Raw genomic sequence first — 20,969 nt, 5'->3', positions numbered from 1 at the left:
GCAGCCTCATCATCTTCCGAGGGTCAGCATCGTGGAGGAGCGACTAGTCACGCTTCGCCTTACATTTATGCGCATACGGCGTTTGACTCACGTGACTGGACAGTTGGCGATCAAGGAACCCGCACACACACCTTCTCTGGTCATGCACCTTCACAGATTGGAATGGCAGTAAATTTTTACAGCGAAGCTGTTAAAGGCTGGCTCCCCCAGGATGTTGTCCGTGTGTAGACGCAAAATTCCGCAGTTAGTGCAATGCCGGGCCGACCCGCTGCGGTGGTGACGCAGGCATTAAGCGCTCGAGATACGTGCCCTGATCCCCAAGATAGTACTATACCGGACCCACCTACGGAGGAGGTGCAATTCGCCATTACGGGGCCCACATACACAACTTCGCTGGTCATCCTTCTGCAGCGACTGAAATGGCAGTGAGTTTTTTTGAATAAACTTGAAAATGTTTATAGAATGCATTCGAACTACAAAAAATCACTGATGATTACAAACTACCTGACGTGAATTTTGTTTAGGGGCTGCATATGTGTTTTGAACTCGAGATACATTGTGGCAAAGAATTTGGTTGTGAACGAGAGGGTCGTCTCGGCGGTGGCGCTGAGCTTTAGCTCGGGCAGCTCGTTCAGCAGCAGTGCCAGACGAACCAATTCCACCGGTTGCGCCGTTCTTGTTTAGAAAGAAATCGTGAACACGGGAACACGTGGCTCGCATGGAGCGCATTCTCTAGCGGCGGTCGCGCAGGGGAAGTAGCGCATGCGCAATAGGTCCCAAGCCTGCACCAGCACTTAGTCTCCATATCAGGCATCGGCGGACGCGGTCGCCGCATGCGTGATCGCCTTCATCGAGCTCGTCTCATGCGCCCCCCCCTCAGCATTTGTCCTCACTCTTGTGCCATATTCTCTTCCTCCATTTTCCTCCTAGTGTTTTCGCTACACCCTCCTCCTCCTCCACTTTCCCATTCGCACTCTCTCAGATATCGCCGTCCTGTATCACCCGCTGCGCTCCGCGTTCACTCGGTAACGTATAGGAACGCCGACGCTCATCACAGGAACGGCCTCATAATAGCTACACTCTGAGAAAACCACTGTGTTCGTATTGCTTCCAATTCGTTCCTAGGTTTGCGTTGTTACCATGCGCTGAAGCATTGAGGGAGGGCGCCACAAAGCGGTTCAGTGACTACTTGAACGCGTCAGTGGCCATTTTGTGAGAACTCTGTACGCATGAATATGCTTTCAGGTTATGTATTTAAGGCCTTTTGTCATGGCTTTTTTTAACTACAGCTAACGCTGACGTCAAACCATGAGCTGGCACCAAAAACGCACGAAGAAAGTTCACACTGCATTCTAATTTGTCATTGTAGCATCTTTATGACGCAGTGAGACCACTTGCGGTTGTCGTCTTTCTACCTACTCAAGGGCACAGAGGTAAAGAACATAATTTTTACTTTGTAATTTATCATTCTGCTACAGTCCTCTGGAGAAGCACACAGGTTTGAAAAATTAGACTGAGAAGCTTAACCGCCGCACATATTACTGATTTAGCACAATGTGCGTTGCGTTAAGGTCGGACATGACAATGCCTGCTACTGCAGATTACAGTGCGACTGTCTAGCAAGGCACGTAGTCAACCGCACAGAACGACGACGGAAAATTTCGTATACGTAGTGTTCTTGCAGTCATTCTACGTGCTGTATATTCACCGAAGACGCCTTACTGTGACTTAATCGCTTACTGTTCGATGCATGTTAGTACAGTATAGAACGCTGCCAGTGCTACTGCAATGCATAGAGCACATATAATTAAAGCATATCTGGTCGCCCACATCCTTCTTCAGTGGTATTCGGCAAGTAAGTACGACACATCTTAGTACCTATAATTCTATTTCACATGAGCAAATCCAAACATCTTTAGACGCATTTCGCCTGTTATACTTTTTTGGCAATTTGCTTGCTCTTACGTACATGTGGAGTCTACATATGTGAGAGTAGTATCTTTTCTGCAAGCTGAGTGGCATCATCGAATGAACTTTTTCATGTGTGCGAGAGGCATTAGTAGTGTTTTTAACATGGTCTAGACGTAGAAGAAACAAAGCTTTTATATGGAGATTGTAAAAGTTTATAGGCTGTAGTTGCTTCACATCCAACTTGCGGATTTACCAGACTGTGATACGTGTTGCTGCAAATAATACGTGAAGGTATATGCTTCCCGCGCCCATCCTATCACCATTATTGAGAGTGGGGTTCCACTAAACGAGCACGATTGATGTAGGCATAGCGCCGGTATCGGTTATTTAATTTGCTGACGTCAAATCAGAGGCTGGACTGAGTCGAAGACTGAGATCGAGACTGCCAAGCCAATGATGGACGCGGTTGCAGGCATTTCCTGTCCGTACGCGAGGCCAGAGTCCTCTACATTGCCTTCCGCACCATTAGGACTTTCCCGCTCAACACGACGGCCCGATGTTCGCAAAGCTGGAATGGCCATGGTGGTATGCGAAGCGCATCCGGTGAGGCCACCCCTTGGAGCAGCCAATGGTATATATGCCCGTCAACCAGACTTTGACGATAATTTCAAGGCTCGCAAGACCAGCACGACGAATTTGTGTGGCTGTCCCCGTCCTGTTTGCCTAACGCTTGGAGCCGCTGACTGTGTACCTTCCAATCTGCGGCACCTTCGTCACGAGAACCACTCTTTGATTGCCGAGGCTAGAACATTGAGTCATCCTGGCGATCTTGCCCTCGCAGCAGCCATCGCCGTGCCAGGAGTATTCGAGATTACAGAAGCCACGTGGATGGCCATGTTTACCAGCGAAAGCTGTTCAGCGCACCGGGAATAGAAAAGATTGAGCATCCGGACATACAACGACTGCAAGCTACGCAGAGCGCCATGGGCTTGGAGATATAGGAGATGATGAAGAACAGTGAGAAGCTGGTTTTCGAGATGCGACAGAGAGTTAGTCAACTAATAAATATTTTCTTACTTCTAGAATCTCTAAGGCAGGCCCTAGAAATCGGGGATAGACGAAAACAAAGTTATTGTTATGGGTAATATAGAGAGTGAGGTCTACGTAAGCGGAGCTTTCAAATTTCATATCTGCCTTAAAGAAGCAAAGTTCACAGCCTGGATTGAAGAATTAGAAAGAGGGCCAGAGAACTACGCTAAATAAGAGGGAGCAGTATGATTACGGAAACGGTAGTTGTGTTAAATAAGACGACTCCAACAAGTGTGGGCAGGAAAAGTGTGACGTTATTCGAGCCAGCGCAATCGAAGGAGACCGGGTCGACGACGCCTGCACGAAAAGATGTTTATTTATTGTGGATTGAGCTCCCACTGCGGTTAGTGCCGTGAATATATTCGCACTGGCCCTGTGACTGAGGATGTAGCTGGACTTGTGGATAGTTCATTGATTGCGCGTCAGGAACAAACAAAAGCGAAACAAGAACGAGAAAAAAGAATGAGATGGCCCCGGTAGAAGTACGAAAAGTTTAAACAAAATTAGCATCTATAACCACATTGCAAAATGTGTCAAACAGATTTGAAGTTTATGGCGGTGAGCGCGAGAATGACAATACCCTACGGATGATTTTGATTTGATTGATTATGGTCAGCTTGCAACGGAAGCTGTGTTCAAGGCCTCGAGATTTTAATCAAGACGAGATAGCGCGGACCCGACAAAAAAACGTGCAACAACACTTGAAAAGTACACGTGAATTGAGTGGACGCCATACAGCACTTTAAATTTCCAGAAAGATGTCAATCATTGCTTCTCTTTTCAGGCTAAACTGCGGCCTTTCTTATGAAAGTGCAAGAAATTATGCAATTTCAAAGACGTGTCAATAACAGAACAACATGATCAATACACCCCTAGGTCTTAAAAGAAGCGTCAACCACGTAAAAGCAAGCGCACAGCCGCCCTCAGTATTGCAAATATAAAAACTATTTTTTGACGTTGCTACCACCGGTTACCTCACTCTCTAATTGCCCACCCCATTTTACTGTTACTACAGTTTCTAAAAATATTCTGTGCGTAAGGTTAAACCTTACTGTCCTGACGTGAGAGCCGCCTGCGTCAACCTAACGGTTGATGTTCAGGACCCGAATAAAGTTTATCGTACCATACCATACCGATTGTTGCGCATTGGGGCCATTCGAACATCCTTAAAGAAGAAGCCAGAGCCCCCATTTCATGCAGTATATTTTAAAAAAAAAGCATTACTGTCTTTATGCAATCAATTATCTTCCTGCAACCCATCTTAAGGTGCATGACAAACCAGTGGCTACTTTTGGGGCTACTCTCTACTAAGTTTGCTTTGGCGCGTTTACGAATATGGTAACTCTTTTCAGAGAGAACGAGTCACATTTGCAATCCATGTAATCCCATGTGACTTACACCATTGTTAGATGAGTAAACAATGGCTTTCGCACATTCGTGACAGAGTTCTCCACTCTGCAACGATGCCAAGCAAAATTAAGGGTACAGGACAAAGTATTACAGGCAAAACGTTGTTATAACACACAGTAGAGGCGTCATGTATAGAAGAACCAGTGCTGTATTTAACTTGATTAGTGGCAGAGAGAATGCATCGTGTAAAGCTGGAAGAACTGCAGTAGGAATCAGTTCTCGCACACGCATGGTAGGTGCAACCGGCGCCACTCTTTGGTCTCTCAGCAGTTAAAGTGACAGACACTAGCAGGGCCGAGAGAAGATACGACGATACGGAAAATTATTCTGGTAGCGTTAGAGCCTACATACTCAAGTGAAGCTCGCAGAGACCTAACATTCGTCAGTTCTCACATTTCTGGTTACGCCATAAAGCACTACTTTCGACAAAGCTGTACATTAACAAATTTCAACGCGTTGTAAGTACCACGGTTTGATTTAAGTTAGTAAGAGCGCGAAAGCGAGAGGAACAGGATTTTGAAGCAAGATTGTGAGAATACAGGAGGAAATCCAAGAACACAAAATTACAGAGTAAATTTCAAGAAAGCCGCCGACATTCTTCGTCGCAGACCTGTTCTGGAGCGTCTGTAACGAATTTTGTTGATGCGTTCAATTACAGGCGCCCAGTTTAGAGCGAGCGCTTGTCTACAGACGCCCACAGTGGAAAACTGCAGTCTTGTCCGCCTCAAGTGGAGCTTCAACGCTCAATCAGGACGATGTGAAAGAAACTACGTCTGTTCAAACCACCCTAATGCTTTCCAAGATGAAGCTTCGTGCATGGAAATGTGCCCTTCAGGTAATGCAGTCGTCAGAATGGTTCTGTGTAAGATGTTAATGCATAGTAAGTATACCTGTAAAGGTCGAGATCAGAATCATCGAAGTTGCTTACGTTCGCGTGTAAACAAGCATTCAGTACGACTACTTGAAAAATAAGCATCTGTCGCATCTTCAAATATTCTGCTTCTTGATTTACTCCCTCGCAAAGAAGAAAAGCTAAAATGCATTCCCATGTAAGTATCAATCAGTGAAATTTTTCCTTTGAAAATTGGAAAAAGTATGTCAATAAGCTTAAAGAAAGAGGTCTCAGTGCTCAAGAACACATGGCGACCTCCTGTAAGGAAGTTTACAAACAATAACTGTGGAGTAAACCTGCTGCATCTTATAATATAGAGAGTCAAATACCACATACGAAATAGCAGTTTAAGAACCAATACTTATTTATTCTTTGAAGCACCTTACAGGCCCGTAGGACATTGTGTGGGGGGGGGGGGGCGAAAAATCCCAACCATGCATACACAACCCGTACAAAGAAACCAACACATCATAAATTTGCAAAGTATTTATTACTGATTATAAATACTACCCATTCCTTTTTGATGTTCACTAATGGGAAGAATAATTACTGCGGGATGACAGGCGATTCCACACTCATAATACAGGTTGTGTAAGTATTTATGAGACGATTATGATAAGTATTGAAAAGGCCGATTTGTAGACTTGAACAAAATAATCAGGAAAATGAACTGGATTTATTTATCTATGGAGAGTATCGTGAAGCTTTAGAGCAGATGTGAAACATTAGAACAGTATGTAATAAGCGTAAGTATTAGAGTATCTTGGCTTTGTACGTGTTGCAGTGGCATCAGGTAAGTCGCATATGTATTTCCCGTTAATGAGATGCACTAATTAAGATGGGAATGAATGAAGTCGAAGTAAATGTAGAGAAGATTGATGTGGTAAAATAATGACGTGCTGAAGTACTTTTACGGCATACGTCCACTTTCGTTGAATGTAACTATTGTGATTTTTGTACTTCAAGGTACAATACAGTATTACTCCGAGAAATGATTACTCATAAACTGGGTGAATAAATCTTATATCAAGGATAATTACGGGTTGATTGGAATAACTTTGTAACTGTAGTGTGTATTATGTTTTTTGTTTTAGAAAGAACAATTGCGGGCCATTAAGACGACCCCAGTTCCGTACATAATTGAGGTGCGCGTTGTTTGCTTTTTCCAACAGACAGTGAACTGTCAGTAGCAAGCATTCTGGTGCTGTATGCACGTAATTAAGGTGCTTTGTTAACCAGACAATAGGAAAGGTAACTGATATAAATTTAAGACAAAAGAGGTCCAGGAATGAATCCTTGAGACCCACCCTTGGGTATTAGAAAGAAACTCGAAAATGTAGGCCAAATATATGGGATTGTTGCCGAGCCAATGAAAATTTACAATTGAAAAATTATGCAAAGATGTCTTTCTTTACAGAATGTTCAGTTCTGTATGTTCATTTTACAATGAAGTGTCTTAAGAAACACATTTCTTTGGCTAGGGCAATAACATTTGTATCTGAAATGTGATATGTGAAGCCCTTGTAAGAAATTAGATATTTGCTTATGATAGCGCCAAAAAACAGCCAAATGAAAATAGAAACCCCAATATCAAGTTACGAACTTTTAATCATGCGTAGTCATTACGTAAATTCTTATTCAAAGTTTGAACTAGTGCCGTAGATTGTGTCTTTGTGAGTCTTAAAAGCATCCGTAAATGAATAAAACATTCATTCCTTTCAAAGGTTTTGCGGGTCGCCAATGTCGAGCGTATTTAAAACCACCAGGTTAGATATTTCGATTCGAAAAAGTTTGCGTCAGTGAGCGTGTAAAGCATGCATCTTGCACGCATAAGTATAAATTGTTGCGTTTGGTGAGGTTCAACAGGAATGTACGGTTTGCTTCATGTTATGACTGCTACCGGGCAGGTACGCCATCCGGCCGGAGGGCCAGGAGCATAGTAACGCTCACCCAAGAACGCGAACACTGCGCCCGTTTATTCACTGACAGCCCTTTTCGCAGACCTTCTGAAGCAGCTCGCGGCACTAGGAGTAACGTCGGTCTCGCGTTACGGCGAACGCGGTTTTTCCATCTTCGTTGTCGTTTTCACTTTGAAGCACCCCAAAAGTTCGTAACCTGGGTGCAGGGATTGTAGTCGGGTGAACGACTTAGGTATAGCTTCATTTTAGACTGGTTGGATTGTCTGATGAGTGCAGTCCGGGACAACTTGAAAGGAGAGGTAGTATGTTAGATCTACGAGTGAAAGCCGAAATTCGGGTAATGATCCGGATCTTGTTAACAAGTTTCCGCTGGCGTCAGTACGACACTGACACAGATCCTCCTTAACGCAATCTCCTCACTTGAATCAGTCAGGAAAAAAAAGTCACGAAAAAGAAAGCTAACTATGCTTATTCCACGCTGGTGTAGCAGGTCGCACGGCGCAAGCCTTTACACTTGCTGTTTCCGCCTTTGGCTTTCAGTAATGCGAAAATAACTCTCGCGCGGCGAACTCAAAGTGAATGGCTCTTCATTTCGATTGCCAGTCATAAGCTACGCACAGTTTGTGCTCCCTCATTTTGAATTTACTTTCAACAATGCAATTATGATATATTCAAGGAATTCTTCTATGAGATAAAGATTGTGTTGGGCAATAACATTTAATGAAAAATAAAAAGTAATTAAAATAAAAACTAAGTTCTGCCTGCTGCACGTATGTATTGCAGGCTGCATCTTCGATGGCAGTAAATTTCTTGCGAAAGGAAAGCAGGCCCTGTGGAACTGCTTGTTAAACGATACACCTTTTAAGCTATTGTCCTGTACAATCGTGCCACAGGACAGTTGCATCGGTAACCAATGCACAGGGAGCGCCCGCAATGTTACACGTGGGCCACTCCACCTTGTTTTCATAACATTTGCTGCCTTTTTTTTTCCGGGCACCTCCCTTGTTTTTCTTCTTTTATCTGGTAAACTCACCAGAAAACACATACATTTTCGTCAAAACATTCATAGCGCAATGAAAGCCACATGTTAGTTTCCCTAATAATGTTGTCTGTCACGTCTTTCTATCTCTAGGAATCAATAAATACAATCAATAATTACCTAAATGTGAAGCGACATTGTGGTAAACCGACTTCTTTTATTTATTCAAGGTTTGGCAAGCACCTTGTTATGCACTGTTACCAAACGCTGTATATCGGTGTCGGTAGTTGGGAGGTTTATATTTTAGTTTCTAGCAGCGATGATTAGGCTGTTTATCTTTGACTGCGTTTGAGTTGACCCTTTGAGGATACTAGCCCAACGGCTTTCAAGTGCGTTTAAGTATGAGAAATTGGCTTGAGGTGCTGGCAGCTTTCTTAAATACTATCAGCATCGACCGCAGTGTCTCTTTGCCTCCGTATGTAAGAATAAATGTTTTTTAGCAGAAAACATCTACTTTAGGACCGCAATGTTGCGTCTAACTCACTTGGATGCGATAAACCGTTCTCGGTGTAGCAATGTTTACCTAGTAAATAAATCGACGGAATTTGGCTAGACAGTACGGTATGCGACGTGTCAGTGCCATCAACGATACAGCTATGCGCTAGAATCTTTCAGCCAAGGCAACAGACATTAAACCACATGTGTAAATATTACTATTGAGCGCTCCAAAGTGCTGAAATAATTGCTTCTCCCTGAAGTCTTGGCTTGCGAAGGATCTGACTGTAGTGGCTAATGGAAAGATCCGACCAGTAGAACCAGCTGACTATCACGCCAGACATTGTTATAGTGACGTTGTATAGCTATGTGCTTTAGTGGACCTGAGAAGTAGTGACGGAACGCATCCGGCGTTTAGAAATGGGAAGCCAACCACCGTGGAACATTCACGGCTTAGTTTGCACATTCGCGCGCCGTAACACATGGGGCCAAGTAAAGCTTGCTACAATTTTCAGGCCGAAGAAGGCTGATTTTATTCATTCTGTCGCCATGGCGCCGTCACGTGCACCTGCGGAATTTCATGATGTAATACATGGCGCAGCGAGGGATACAGGCGTCTTTAAAAGCAGGATGCCACTTGAAGTATTCACTGCATATATGAATTTTTGTTGCCGTTCAACGGCAGCTTGGTATTTCAGACACCCAGCATTTATGAAGAAAATAACAAAGGAGAACCGTTTTAAACAGAACTGCCACCAATCTGAGGCAGTAATGGCAAAGCGACAATGTTTCCTTTGAGTTGGTCTAGGCGCTTTTTGTGGAACATAAAAGCTGCCTCAAGCTTCAAAGTCTATTTACGCAATGCTTATCAATGTCAAACGACTGGATGACTTCGTTGCTTAATTCATCAAGAAAAAATATTATTTAGCTGTCGAAAATGTTTTCGAACCGAGTGAATTCAAATCTCGTTGTGGTGTCCACTAACATAAATTTTTTGATAACAGTTACAGGTAATGCACCTCTACCAAGAGATGACTGTTCGTATTGGATTCAACATTTAGACCAGTGCAAGTTCAAACGGGAGACGTTCTATCCGGACCCCCAAGGGCGAAGACAGCGTGTATTGCTGTACAGGTTCTGTGGAGAAGGAAACACGAAATTATACGCTTACTACTTCATAAGTGGCGATTGTGTAGGTAAGCAAATATTGCGCGAAAGCATCAGCAGCGAAGGGGTTACGTGATGCGTGGATTACAATTATTTATTGCGTAATTACATAGCATTGGAAACAGCAGCCAGGACACCTTGGTGTCATTCAGAAACTGTAATATTTACGTGTACCTTGTAGGAAAGGCGGGGAAACCAATATTACATTTACTGTTAGTTTAAATACCTTTAGCACAAAGTACTTGCAAAAGATTACCGTTTTTCAATGACACAAAGTTGCCTCAAATATTGCTTCCAGTGGTAATTTTGAAAATTATTGATATATTTCCAATAATAATAATAATAATAATAATAATAATAATAATAATAATAATAATAATAATAATAATAATAATAATAATAATAATAATAAAACCTGGCGTACATGCACCCCAGGTTTTTCCTGGGTGGCCATCTCCCCACTCCGTAGGTATGATCCTGGCAGTTGGCCATCTTCGGTCTGCTCAAACAAAGACCGTTTGGTAAAATAGAAGCGGATCCACTGGAAAGTTCGGCCGCCTGATTCGAACAGCCTCCAATGACTCGAGGATTGCCTCAAGTGTGATATTATCGTACGCCCCTTTCAAATCGAGAAAGATCGCCACAGATGTGCGCTTGAGGCATTTTTGTTGTATTTTGAACGTTGCCATGTCAATAACATTGAATATTGATAACCTGCCTCGCTGTAAGCTGTTAATGGACTCAGCGTACATGTTGTGGCGTTCAACATAGCATTCTAGTCGTGCAAGGATTACCTTTTCCGTTGCTTTCTTCATTGCGCTTTGCCAGGGCTATATGGCGAGGGGATTCCAGGTCGAAAGGCGGCTTTCCTTGTTTGAGTAGAGGTACGAGTCTGCTAATTTTCCATTTCTGAAGAACAATGCTCTCATGCCGTGAGCGGTTGAGTAATTCAGCAGTTCTTGCCTGGTCTTTTGTCTGGGATGGGCAAGAGCTGCAGAGGGGATGCCCACGGGCCCTGGTGAAAGTGAAAGTCAAGGAGCGGCCAAAGAAGCCTCCAGTTCTTCCATAATAATTGGAATTTCCATTTAAGGATCGCGAGACCAAGGTATGGCACTCAAGTTTTGGGCGTTGGGGGTGATGCACACAACAGTAACACGCGCATGAAAATCATTCTCCGCTTCATCTTGAGTCTGGCAGTGATGTAGGGCTAAGGCCATGAAAGAATTTCACTTGCAGCAATGAGCGCAGGCAACGAACAGCCGTCCAGATCTATGAAAGTGGATAGCGAGAGTCCAGTGGTTCACGAAATGCTTCTGCAATTTGTCCAAATGGCCCTGGGTGTTCTTCTGCGTTCCCCGTGCCATTCTCAAGTCGCAAACTACTCTCGTGCGCCTGCATCTCCTTTCAATTTGTCGTTGCACGGCGGTTAGATTTTTCAGTTCTACGTCAAAAACATGGCATAAAACATCTCTCATTGTCTGTGTGATAATATCCTCCAGGCTACGGCCAACGTATTCCATGCCGGCATTTTCTAAGTATAGTTCAAATTTAGTCCAGTCGATTCTTCTAAGTGCATTCCTCGAGAATGTACTGTTTAGCCACCTGATCCGCAAGTATGTAGGGATATGGTCCCGTCGTGTGTGTCTATGTCTGAAAACCACTGAGCTTGTGAACTGAAGCGTTCTGACACCAAAGTCAAATCTAGGCAACTGCTGCACTTAAGGTATCGCATGTGTGCATGACTGCCATCATTCGTGACACAAATTTCATGATCAGAGGAGAACTACACCAGATTCCTGCCTCAGGAATTGATTGCCGATCTGTCCCACAGTAAGGAATGCGCGTTGAACTGTCCCGTTATCATCCAAGGACCACTGGTCTGTAACAATATGTCTCGAAGTCTGTCATGTTCAATTCGGCCTGACGGGATATGTAGACACAAATGAGGGTGAATGGCACTTTCTTTTTTGTCACAGTAGGCAGAAATATTGATTGTTATCATGTCGTTGTTGCATGGTGGGCATATGTAAAACCCGTGCCAATGTACGCAACATTGCTGCACTCTTCGCACGTCGTTGAAACAAATGGTCCGCCCCCGACAATTTGTGGGGAGTAAGTACATTTGGTTCGCAAATAACGATTATGGGAATCCAATCTGTTGTAACGATGTTTAATTAAAGGTGAAGAGCAGCAGCTAAAAAGCAGCCTAGCAGCAGCGAACAGCCCGAGCTCTCTGGATAATCACAGCACGGGTCGTCGTCGTCGTCTCCGAGCTGCTACCGGAAACACGAGGCGCGTCTGCTTAAATACATTGACCCAGGCTGCGAAACGGAGCCATCCTGGCGACTCAAAATGCAGACACGATAAGGGGGTCGGAATAAGGCTTCAGCCGGCTAAAATGCACGGTCTCCCGACCTGGGTAACGAAGGCCCGGCGATGGTGTGACGGGCTCGACGATATAGCTTACAGGGGAGGAGGCGTCGATCATCCAGTACGGATCGTGGTACCGTGCAAGTAGTTTAGAAGAAAGGCCAGGCTTGTGAGATGCTATCCACATCCACACAATGGAACCAGCTGGGAAGGTGGGTGTGGCCTGATGATTGTTTCGTCTTGTCTTCTGACGCCCCTGATCCTCGCTGGTCAACGAACGAGCCAGCTGGCGGCAACCTTCACCGTATCAGGCGACTTCGGGAATAGATGCACTCGGAAGCGTCAGGTCGGTGGGGCAAGATAGTATCTAGACACGAAGGCTCACGCCCATACAAGAGAGAAAAACCGGTGGTCGCTTGTGTCGTGGTGTTATAAGCGAAAGTACCGAACGGGAGTACGGTTTCTCAATATGTATGGTCGAACGAGACGTACTTCCTCAACTTGTCGCCCAGTGTTCGGTTGAAGCGCTCCGTGAGACCGTTCGTTTGGGGATGATACGCGGTCGACTTCCGGCGAATGATATGGCACTTGCGAAAGAGGGGTTATATCGCTTCTGACAAGAAGAGACGACCCCTACCGCTGAGTAGTTCTCGAGAAGCCCCGTGGCGAAGGACGAAGTTGCGAAGAACTAATATCGCAACGGCGCGCGCGGTCGTGGCGTGAAGAGCCGCGGTCTCGGCGTAGCGCGTCAGGAGATCGACGCCAACAATAATCCAGCGGTTTCCACATCCAGTGTATGGGAGCGGGCCATAGAGGTCGATGCCTACGCGCTCGAACGGTCGAGCAGGGCGCGGTAGGGGCTGTAGTGGGCCAGTAGGGCACAGTATGGGAGTTTTGCTTTGTTGGCAGGCGGTACATGATCGAACGTACTTCTACACAAACCGATACATTCCACGCCAGTAATATCGTTGACGCAGCCTTGTGAAGGTTTTTAGAAAGCCGGCGTGGGCGCTTTGAGGGTTAGCATTTAAGTACGCTGACATATCGGAGCGTATGTGACGAAGGATAGCCAAAAGACATTTCCGACTGTCAGGCATATAGTTGCGGCGGTAGAGGGTGTTGTCTCGCATGGCAAAGTGGGCTGCTTGACGGCGTAACATTCGCATTGAAGGCACGACCGGTGGAGCGGAAAGGTAGTTGAGCAGCAAGGCAAGCGATTGGTCCTTGCGTTACTCGATGGGCATGTCAATAGCGGTCAGTAGTGACGGGTCTGAGGTCGGAGAAAGAACGGAAAGAGAAGCGGCATGAGATGTCATCGGCGAGCGAGAGGGTGCGTCAGAGTTGGGATGCTTTCGACCGGAGCGGTATACGACATGAATGTCATATTCCTGCAGGCGAAGCGCCCTACGGCCGAGGCGGCCCGACTGGTCTTTCAAGGAGGAGAGCCAAGAAAGGGCGTGATGGTCAGTAATGATGCTGAAAGGAAGGCCGTAGAGATAAGGACGAAACTTGCCCAATGCCCTAATGATCGCTAAGCATTCCTTCTCTGTAACAGTGTAATTCATCCCAGCTTCTTTGAGGGTACGGCTGGCATAAGCCACGACGTATTCTGCATTCGTGGCTTTCCGTTGGGCCAAGACCGCACAAAGGCCGACACCACTCGCGCCGGTGCGAACCTCTGTCGGCGCAGTTGGGTCGTAATGACTAAGAATCGGCGGTCAAGTCAGCAACTCGCTTAACTTGACAAAGGCCTCATCCCATGCTGATGACCTCGCGGAAATGTCTGTGCTTGTGGTAAGCAGCTTCGTGAAGGGTGCGATAATAAAGGCGAATTTTCGCACAGAGCGCCGAAAATAAGATCATAGGTCGATGAAACTTCGCAGGGCCTTGATAGACGTGGGCTTCGGAAACTCGGCGAATGCGCAAAGCTTCTCGAGATCAGGACGGATACCGTCTTTCAGGACAACGTGACCCAAGACAGTTAATGTTCGGGCAGCGAAACAGCACTTCTTAAGGTTGAGCTGTAGGCCAGCTGAAGTGAGACAGGGTGTCATCCAGGTAACATAAACAAGTCTTCAACTTGTGTCCACAAAGGATGGTATCAATCATGCGCTGAAGGTAGCGGGAGCATTGCAGAGCCCGAAAGACTCAACGTTAAACTCGTACAGGCCATCGGCAGTGATGAAAACTGTCTTTGGGCGGTCAGCCTCAGCCATGGCAATCTACCAATAGCCAGAGCGATCTGAAGACGAGAAATATTTGGCACCTTGCAAATTCAAGAGCATCGTCGATCCAAGGCTGTGGGCAGACGTCTTGTAATCCTGCTCAGGCGGCGATAATCAATACAAAACCAAATGGGGCCAGCATTTTTTTCGCACTAGAATGACTGGTGACGACCAGGTGCTTTGAGAAGGCTGAATGGCGCAGCGCTGCAGCATGCCGTCGACTTGTTCCGTGATAAGTCGGCGCTCTTCTGCGGAAACGCGATACGCATGCTGTCGCAAGGGGAGCATGGGAACCGGTGTCGATAGTATGAGAGATACTTGTCGAGCGACCCAAGGATGTTTCATTTTAGTCGAACGAAGAAACTAACTAGTTCAGTAGAGTAAGAAGTTGAGTGCGATGAGACGGCGAGAGGTCTGTGGCGATGGCGTTGTCGAAAACTGCTGAAGGCGGCGGTGATGAGACGGAAGTTATCGTGTCCAGATGTAAACGGGTGGCGCCATCGTGAACGTCAAGGTCTTCAATACACGTGACAGCTTACACAAATTCTAAAGTCTCATCGTGCAGTATGGTCACTGGAGAAGGGGGCGGATTAAAACTTGGTATCAAAGCGGATTCAGACCTAACAGTGAGGAAGGCGAACGGGAGAAATAAGTCCTTGGAGTGAGCAAGTATGTCAGATGGCGTAAACGCCGCAATTGAGTTTGGCACGGCAGTAGGTCACAAGCACCGACGTCTCCGGAGGTAGATCAGTATCATCATCAACGAAGACTTTGTGAACACTGAGGTCGGCGCCGACCGATTGCGAGTCACATAGCGGCGAAAGGTCCATTTTCGCGCGAGAACAATCGATCATGGCACTTTGACGGGAGAGAAAGTTCCACTAAGGATGAGCCCATGAGAACAGGAGGGCAACAAAACAAAACTCGATGGTGTACAAAACATCTTGGTTGACTACATGGGCGGTGCATACAGCTGTAGGATGAATAGGTTGCGCGCTAGCAGTGCAGAGTGCCGCGCCAGATGGAGAGGTTGTTATTTTTTCAGCTTGCGAGAAAGATTTTCATCAATGACGGAAACTGCGGCCCCGGTATCGATAAGTGCTTGAGCAGATGCTTCCTTGACATGTACGTTAGTGACATTGTGCGGTGAAAATTGAGGCCTTAGAAAGTTCGATAAGCTTGCTTGCTGCAGTTCATGCCTCTGGAACTGCACTAGTCAGTTTCCCTCGGCAGTTGGTGGCCGACGACACATAGGTGACAGCGAACGTCGACGGGTAGACGGAGAACGGTGGTCGCGATCTAAGGGTCTCAGCGGCGCTTTGCGTCGTATCTTTGCGTCGTATGACGGAAAACGCTGGCGCAAGTGACAGGGGCAGCCATGGGTACAGTCGGTGCCTATGTCGCATCAGTCATGGTGACGGTGGGCAACGTCCGATTGCGAGCTCCAGGGTGACTTGAGGGATTCCAGCCATCGCCACTAAATGTAATAACGTTTAAATAAAGGTGAGGAGCAGCACGTAAAAAGCAGCCCAGCAGCAGTGAACCGCCCGAGTTCTCTTGATAATCACAGCACGGGTCGTTGTCGTCGTCGTCTCCGAGCTGCTATCGGAAACACGAGGCGCGTCTGCTTCAATACATTGTGAAAATATATTGGCTGAAGGATGAGATGCGGGACCACAATTCTCTGGCGTTCCACTGTAAAATCGAAGCTTGTCTGACCTCTGTGCGAAATGACAGTATTGGATTAGCCATGCTGTTTACTCAAGGCTTGCGAGTACTGGACTTAGAGCATCTAGTACCAGAAGTGCACACTGAGCTGACGGCGTCTTTAGCTTGTTGAGGTGCACTCGAATGGCGTTCGACAGTGATCGAAGTAATACAACTACTTGTTTGTCCTCTTGAGGCAGTTTATTGGCGGTAGGTTCAAAACTCTAGGTTGCTAATCTGCTCTGTGAATTTACAGCTGGCTGTGGCTTTGGCAACCTTGGTCGAGCTGCTTGAGCCGCAGCGTTGCTTTTCTAGCATTCCAGTTATTGTCAGCCACGACCAGTCTGGGCGGCAAGGGAGGTGGACTAGGCGTGCATGCGATGGACGCGGTAGAGGCACTGAATATCTTTACCAACGTCGGCGACGATATCGCCGCTTTCTCATGGTTTGACAGCCTCCGTAGCAGACGGAGGGTCTCTCGCGATTTGTTTAATACAGCAACCTCGTTTTCATGGTTTGGGCAATCTTTTAACGCTGCTTCATGGGACTCATTACATTCGAGCATTTAAGAGCAATGACCCTGCAATCATTCGAGGACTGGGCTTCAGAGCGGACAGAATACACTGCTGTATTCTTGCTTGCGCTGTTCGCGTGACCCAGCTTCCTGCAGTTTAGGCATTGCCATGGCTTCTGTAAGAAAGGTCGTACACGATCTCGAAAGTGGTGCACCTTTGAAATACGAAGGTAGAGAGCCTCCTTTGAATATTGTCTTCAAACAATATGATTTACTCAGGCGGGAAACACTCGCGATGACTGCAGCTTCACTGGCCTGTTTTGAAAAAAACTTCTAGGTAAGGGCTGGGAGTGGCAGCATCTACAATGAAGATGACACAAGTGGCAAGGTCACAACCCAGCGGTATGTGAGAACGGGCCTTAATTCTGTCAAGGTCGCTGACGTTGCGCACGGTATTCAGCATGGCAGCATGCGTGACATCAATCACCATTACGTTCTTACGTGTATGCACTCGGATGTTAGTAATTTCGTTCGGTACCGATCCCTCCAGCGCCAAGGACGCGCCTGTTGAGTTTCATGTTCCCGTCGGGCACAGCTGGAACGGAAAGAATGGTGTTGGTCACAGGCCTCCGTTGTGGTTTTTCATTCAATGTGCTCGAAGATAAAGGGGCCTTGGTGTTACATTTCCTCAGCTTACGGTTCACAACAAATTCGAAGTCGTCGTCGGAGGGCTCATCGCTGCTCAATGAGTAGATATGGTTGTCATCGCTGTAAGAGTCGCTATGAGGGCCAGTCTGTTTTCTTGATGCCGCCACCGCTGACGTCGCCGAATCTGGCAGACATCCGAGGTGGTTCATGTCAGTCGCCGATGGACAATGAAGCGTAGTTTCAGAGGTACACACTTAATTTCACAAAAAAGACAAAAGATGATCAGAGAACTTTCTGCCACGCAGATACTTCGTCGTCATCGTCGTCGTCGTCTATCTCCTTATCCGTGGAGATGACGCAAGGACAATAAATTTGACTTAAGCATTCACATGCTTATCTTGAATACATATCAAATTGCCGCTCCGTTGCGTGACACCATATTTTGCAGCTTTTCTGTATATGTAAAGTGAGCGGAAAGTAATAAAAAAGATGCATATAAACAATGGTTGTTCAAGATGCCCAAGGTATGCAAAGTCCTAGTCTTGACCTTACGCTAGTGCAAAAACCGTGGTAACAGTGGTTCTGCACGCAAAAGTCGCAAACAAGAAGTACGAATAGTGTAACAGTAGCCTCTAATTTCGTCATGAACCCTCTGTAAATCTACGTGGCATATCCTTCAATGAAGGTTGGAGACGTATTGGCATCAGGAAGCTTTCTTATTATCTCCTGCGACACGGAATAATTAACAGTGATTGCGTTATTATTATGACGTTTTCGGAGCCCCTCCAGTTTTATGCCTCTGATAGAGATGGAGCACGTTTCCTTAAACTGTGAACACACGTTACCTTTTTCTAGAATAGTCCCAAAATTCTACTGGTGTCTAGAACTTGCCCCTCTGTTCATCAGGTCGTTCAGTAAAATATAGAGAAATTACTTCGTGTAAGACCAGGAGCTTGTGCATTGGTATGGCGAGACTGTGCTACTGCCTCAACTGACCAAGCAATAGAGCTATTTTTGAAGCATTTCTTTGTTCCACAAAAATACTCACATCATACTGCTATATTCTACTTTGTTCGGGAAAGCATTCATAACGCCATGTCTGCTTGTCATTGTATAAGTCCTTGCGTTAAACAACAGACAAAATAATTGTGTCTGGTTCCCTCATTTCACAGCACCAGCTACAGCAGAACTTTCAGCGATATTGAAGGCAACGTGTTTGCTGTGCCAAGTCAATCTCCAAATGGAAACGTCCACACTTCAGCAGCTATGCGATGTTCAGGCCAAACATGCACACAGTATATTTTCGCTGAAAATTGCGGCGATGGCACACGTTGAATGAACTCGACGTTATGAAGTTGCATGTCAGTGGGTGTCATGGGGCATCACCATATTACGAAATTAACGAAGACAACAATTCGCTGTTCATTCAGCTCATTAGAAGCCTAAACGTACCGTCTGAGGCATCTTTTCATGAAGAGCCCAGACGAAAAAATTTGTTACCACTGAGCCAGGACTAAAGTTTTAGCCGAATGTGAAGTTACCAAAAACCGCTGAAGCGTTGATTAATATTTATGAATGTTTATAGGAAATTATCGGAGTGTGTTTTTCTCCATACAGTCCTTTTATTTGCTCTGATAAGTTAGTATTTTGACCGTGCCCTTTTATTTATCCCGTGAAATTCACTACTCAAGCACAGGCAACCCAGCGATCACCGTTGGTTTGAAAAAGAAAATACCATAAGTCGCATGCATACTGTGAAGAAGCTTTACTAGCCTCTTTAGAATGATTCTGCATGGTAAATACCGTGGCGCTATATATGTCTGCAAGTAAGGTCCTTGCGAATCTCTGGGAAAGAGCACATAGAACGCCACCATAAAGCCGTCGCGTTAAAGGACGTGTCGGTCGCGTGCACTGGACGTTTCGCGCAATTGTTCTGTTCACGAAGCATGGAAATACGTTCTCAGTAAAACTGGTGCCATTTATTTCCTTTGCCTGCGTTATGCGTTCAAGAAAGGAAAGAGAGCCACTTTGAGCAGTTTCAGACACTTGTCAGCGGTTTCAAGCACACTTAACACCAGCAGCGAAATAACGCATTCCCGGTCCTCTGTTTAAAGATAAAAACGTTGTCTCAAAAATATTTCTTTATCCGGAAGAATATCACTGTTACTCGCACCTTTATTTTGAAGGTGCGACTTTTGTAGTTGTTTATTAGTTGTAATAGGTGATGGAAATTTCTATATCTACTCAGTATAGCCCACTCTATGTTTCAAATTTAGCTATGTTGATATTTTCAGGGCTCTTTATTTGAATTGCACAGATGCTATTTAAGGAAAACTGATTGCCCGCAGTCACCGTTATTCTATCTATGTGAAAAATAACCACGCTATATATTCTCTATTGAGATCCATTTCTAATGTGCTTCACTTATTTTGTACCAAAAAATATTGTACAAAGGCAGGAATTAACTATGCAAAGTCAATTTTGAATGGTATTTACATTCCGCAGGAAGAAAGAATAATAAATGGGAAAATATAAAAGTAAACAATTTATTTCATCCTCAAATGTCAGTTACTTTAAGGCTTGACATGACTGCACATTTTTTAGCCTTACATAACTATGTTATAGGTGGATATAGCGGAGTACATTATTTTACAACTTTTTCCTTAGCATAACTGTACTTGCCTAAAATGTTACTTTGCTTTCCAAAAACGACTCGTTTGGAAAGCTAGTTTAAGTCCAGAGTTTCTTGAATTTTCTCTATTTACAGAAATTGTACTACGAACGTCGTGACCAAGAAATGAAGTTACACTTGAAGAATGTCACAAAATTCTTTTACTTCTCTGAGTGTAATTTTAATAAAGTGCAGCCAGAGGACACCAACGTTCTACAAGCCTCTCCTGTTTTACTTATTCAGCCGTATTCGCCTGAAGACTTACCAGAAGAATAAAGTCACTCGAATGAAATGAAATCCCAAAATCGTTGTGCTGCTGCAATACAGCAACATGCAGTGACAAGTCATTAAAGTGCCCGGTTACAATTTTTGATGTGACAGATTTAGATTGTTTAGGACTTCACCGTATGGAAATGCAAAGTGGTCTACGATTATGCACAAAACTACATTTTGTACCCCCTTTGCGTCCATGGTAAGCAAGTTCCCATAAAGCTTAATAACCCGGTCTGAATTTGAAAGCTCGTGAAATTATAATCGTGTTATGACATCTCGACAGAGTAAGCACACTTTTGCAACACAGCAGCGCTGCTTCTTGAAATGATGGCATACACTGGTTCCGGCTAACAATATTACCTGCTTTATAATGCCTTTGCAGGATCCGCATAAACATATCAAAGCCACAATTTGTTTTCGAATGCAGAATATTTTATGGCTCAGCCAGAAGCGTAGGCGGACCCTGGAATAACTTAGGAAATGCTTTTAAATTCTTTCTGGGAGGCATTGTTTTTAATTTACGAAGACAGTCGAATTGTTTTGTGAGAACATTACAATACCGCTACTGCTTCAAGAAGCAGCCAGTAAAACGTAAAATGTGGTGCACAGTACAGGAATCTTCCTACGTGCTGATTTATGAAGGCGTTATCTATAGAAAGGATGCGGCACCTGAAAGGCACTTATGATTTTAATGCTAAC

The 20,969-nt window shown here is 45.2% G+C and overlaps 1 protein-coding gene across 1 annotated transcript in view; it reads left to right on the top strand.

The window, feature by feature from the left end:
- Positions 1–20,208, top strand: part of LOC142564839 (carboxypeptidase inhibitor SmCI-like) — a 37,655-nt gene extending 17,447 nt beyond the window's left edge. Inside the window, exons 4-6 of the mRNA XM_075676018.1 lie at positions 5,069–5,245; positions 9,700–9,891; positions 20,094–20,208. Coding sequence (XP_075532133.1) covers positions 5,069–5,245; positions 9,700–9,891; positions 20,094–20,116 — 392 coding nt within the window. The 3' untranslated portion in view covers positions 20,117–20,208. The remainder of the gene's footprint in view (positions 1–5,068; positions 5,246–9,699; positions 9,892–20,093) is intronic.
- Positions 20,209–20,969: the final 761 nt, after the last annotated feature.

The sequence above is a fragment of the Dermacentor variabilis genome, chromosome 11 (assembly GCF_050947875.1).
Source record: "Dermacentor variabilis isolate Ectoservices chromosome 11, ASM5094787v1, whole genome shotgun sequence".
Taxonomy (NCBI): domain Eukaryota; kingdom Metazoa; phylum Arthropoda; class Arachnida; order Ixodida; family Ixodidae; genus Dermacentor; species Dermacentor variabilis.
This window is presented reverse-complemented; position numbering and strand designations above follow the sequence as displayed.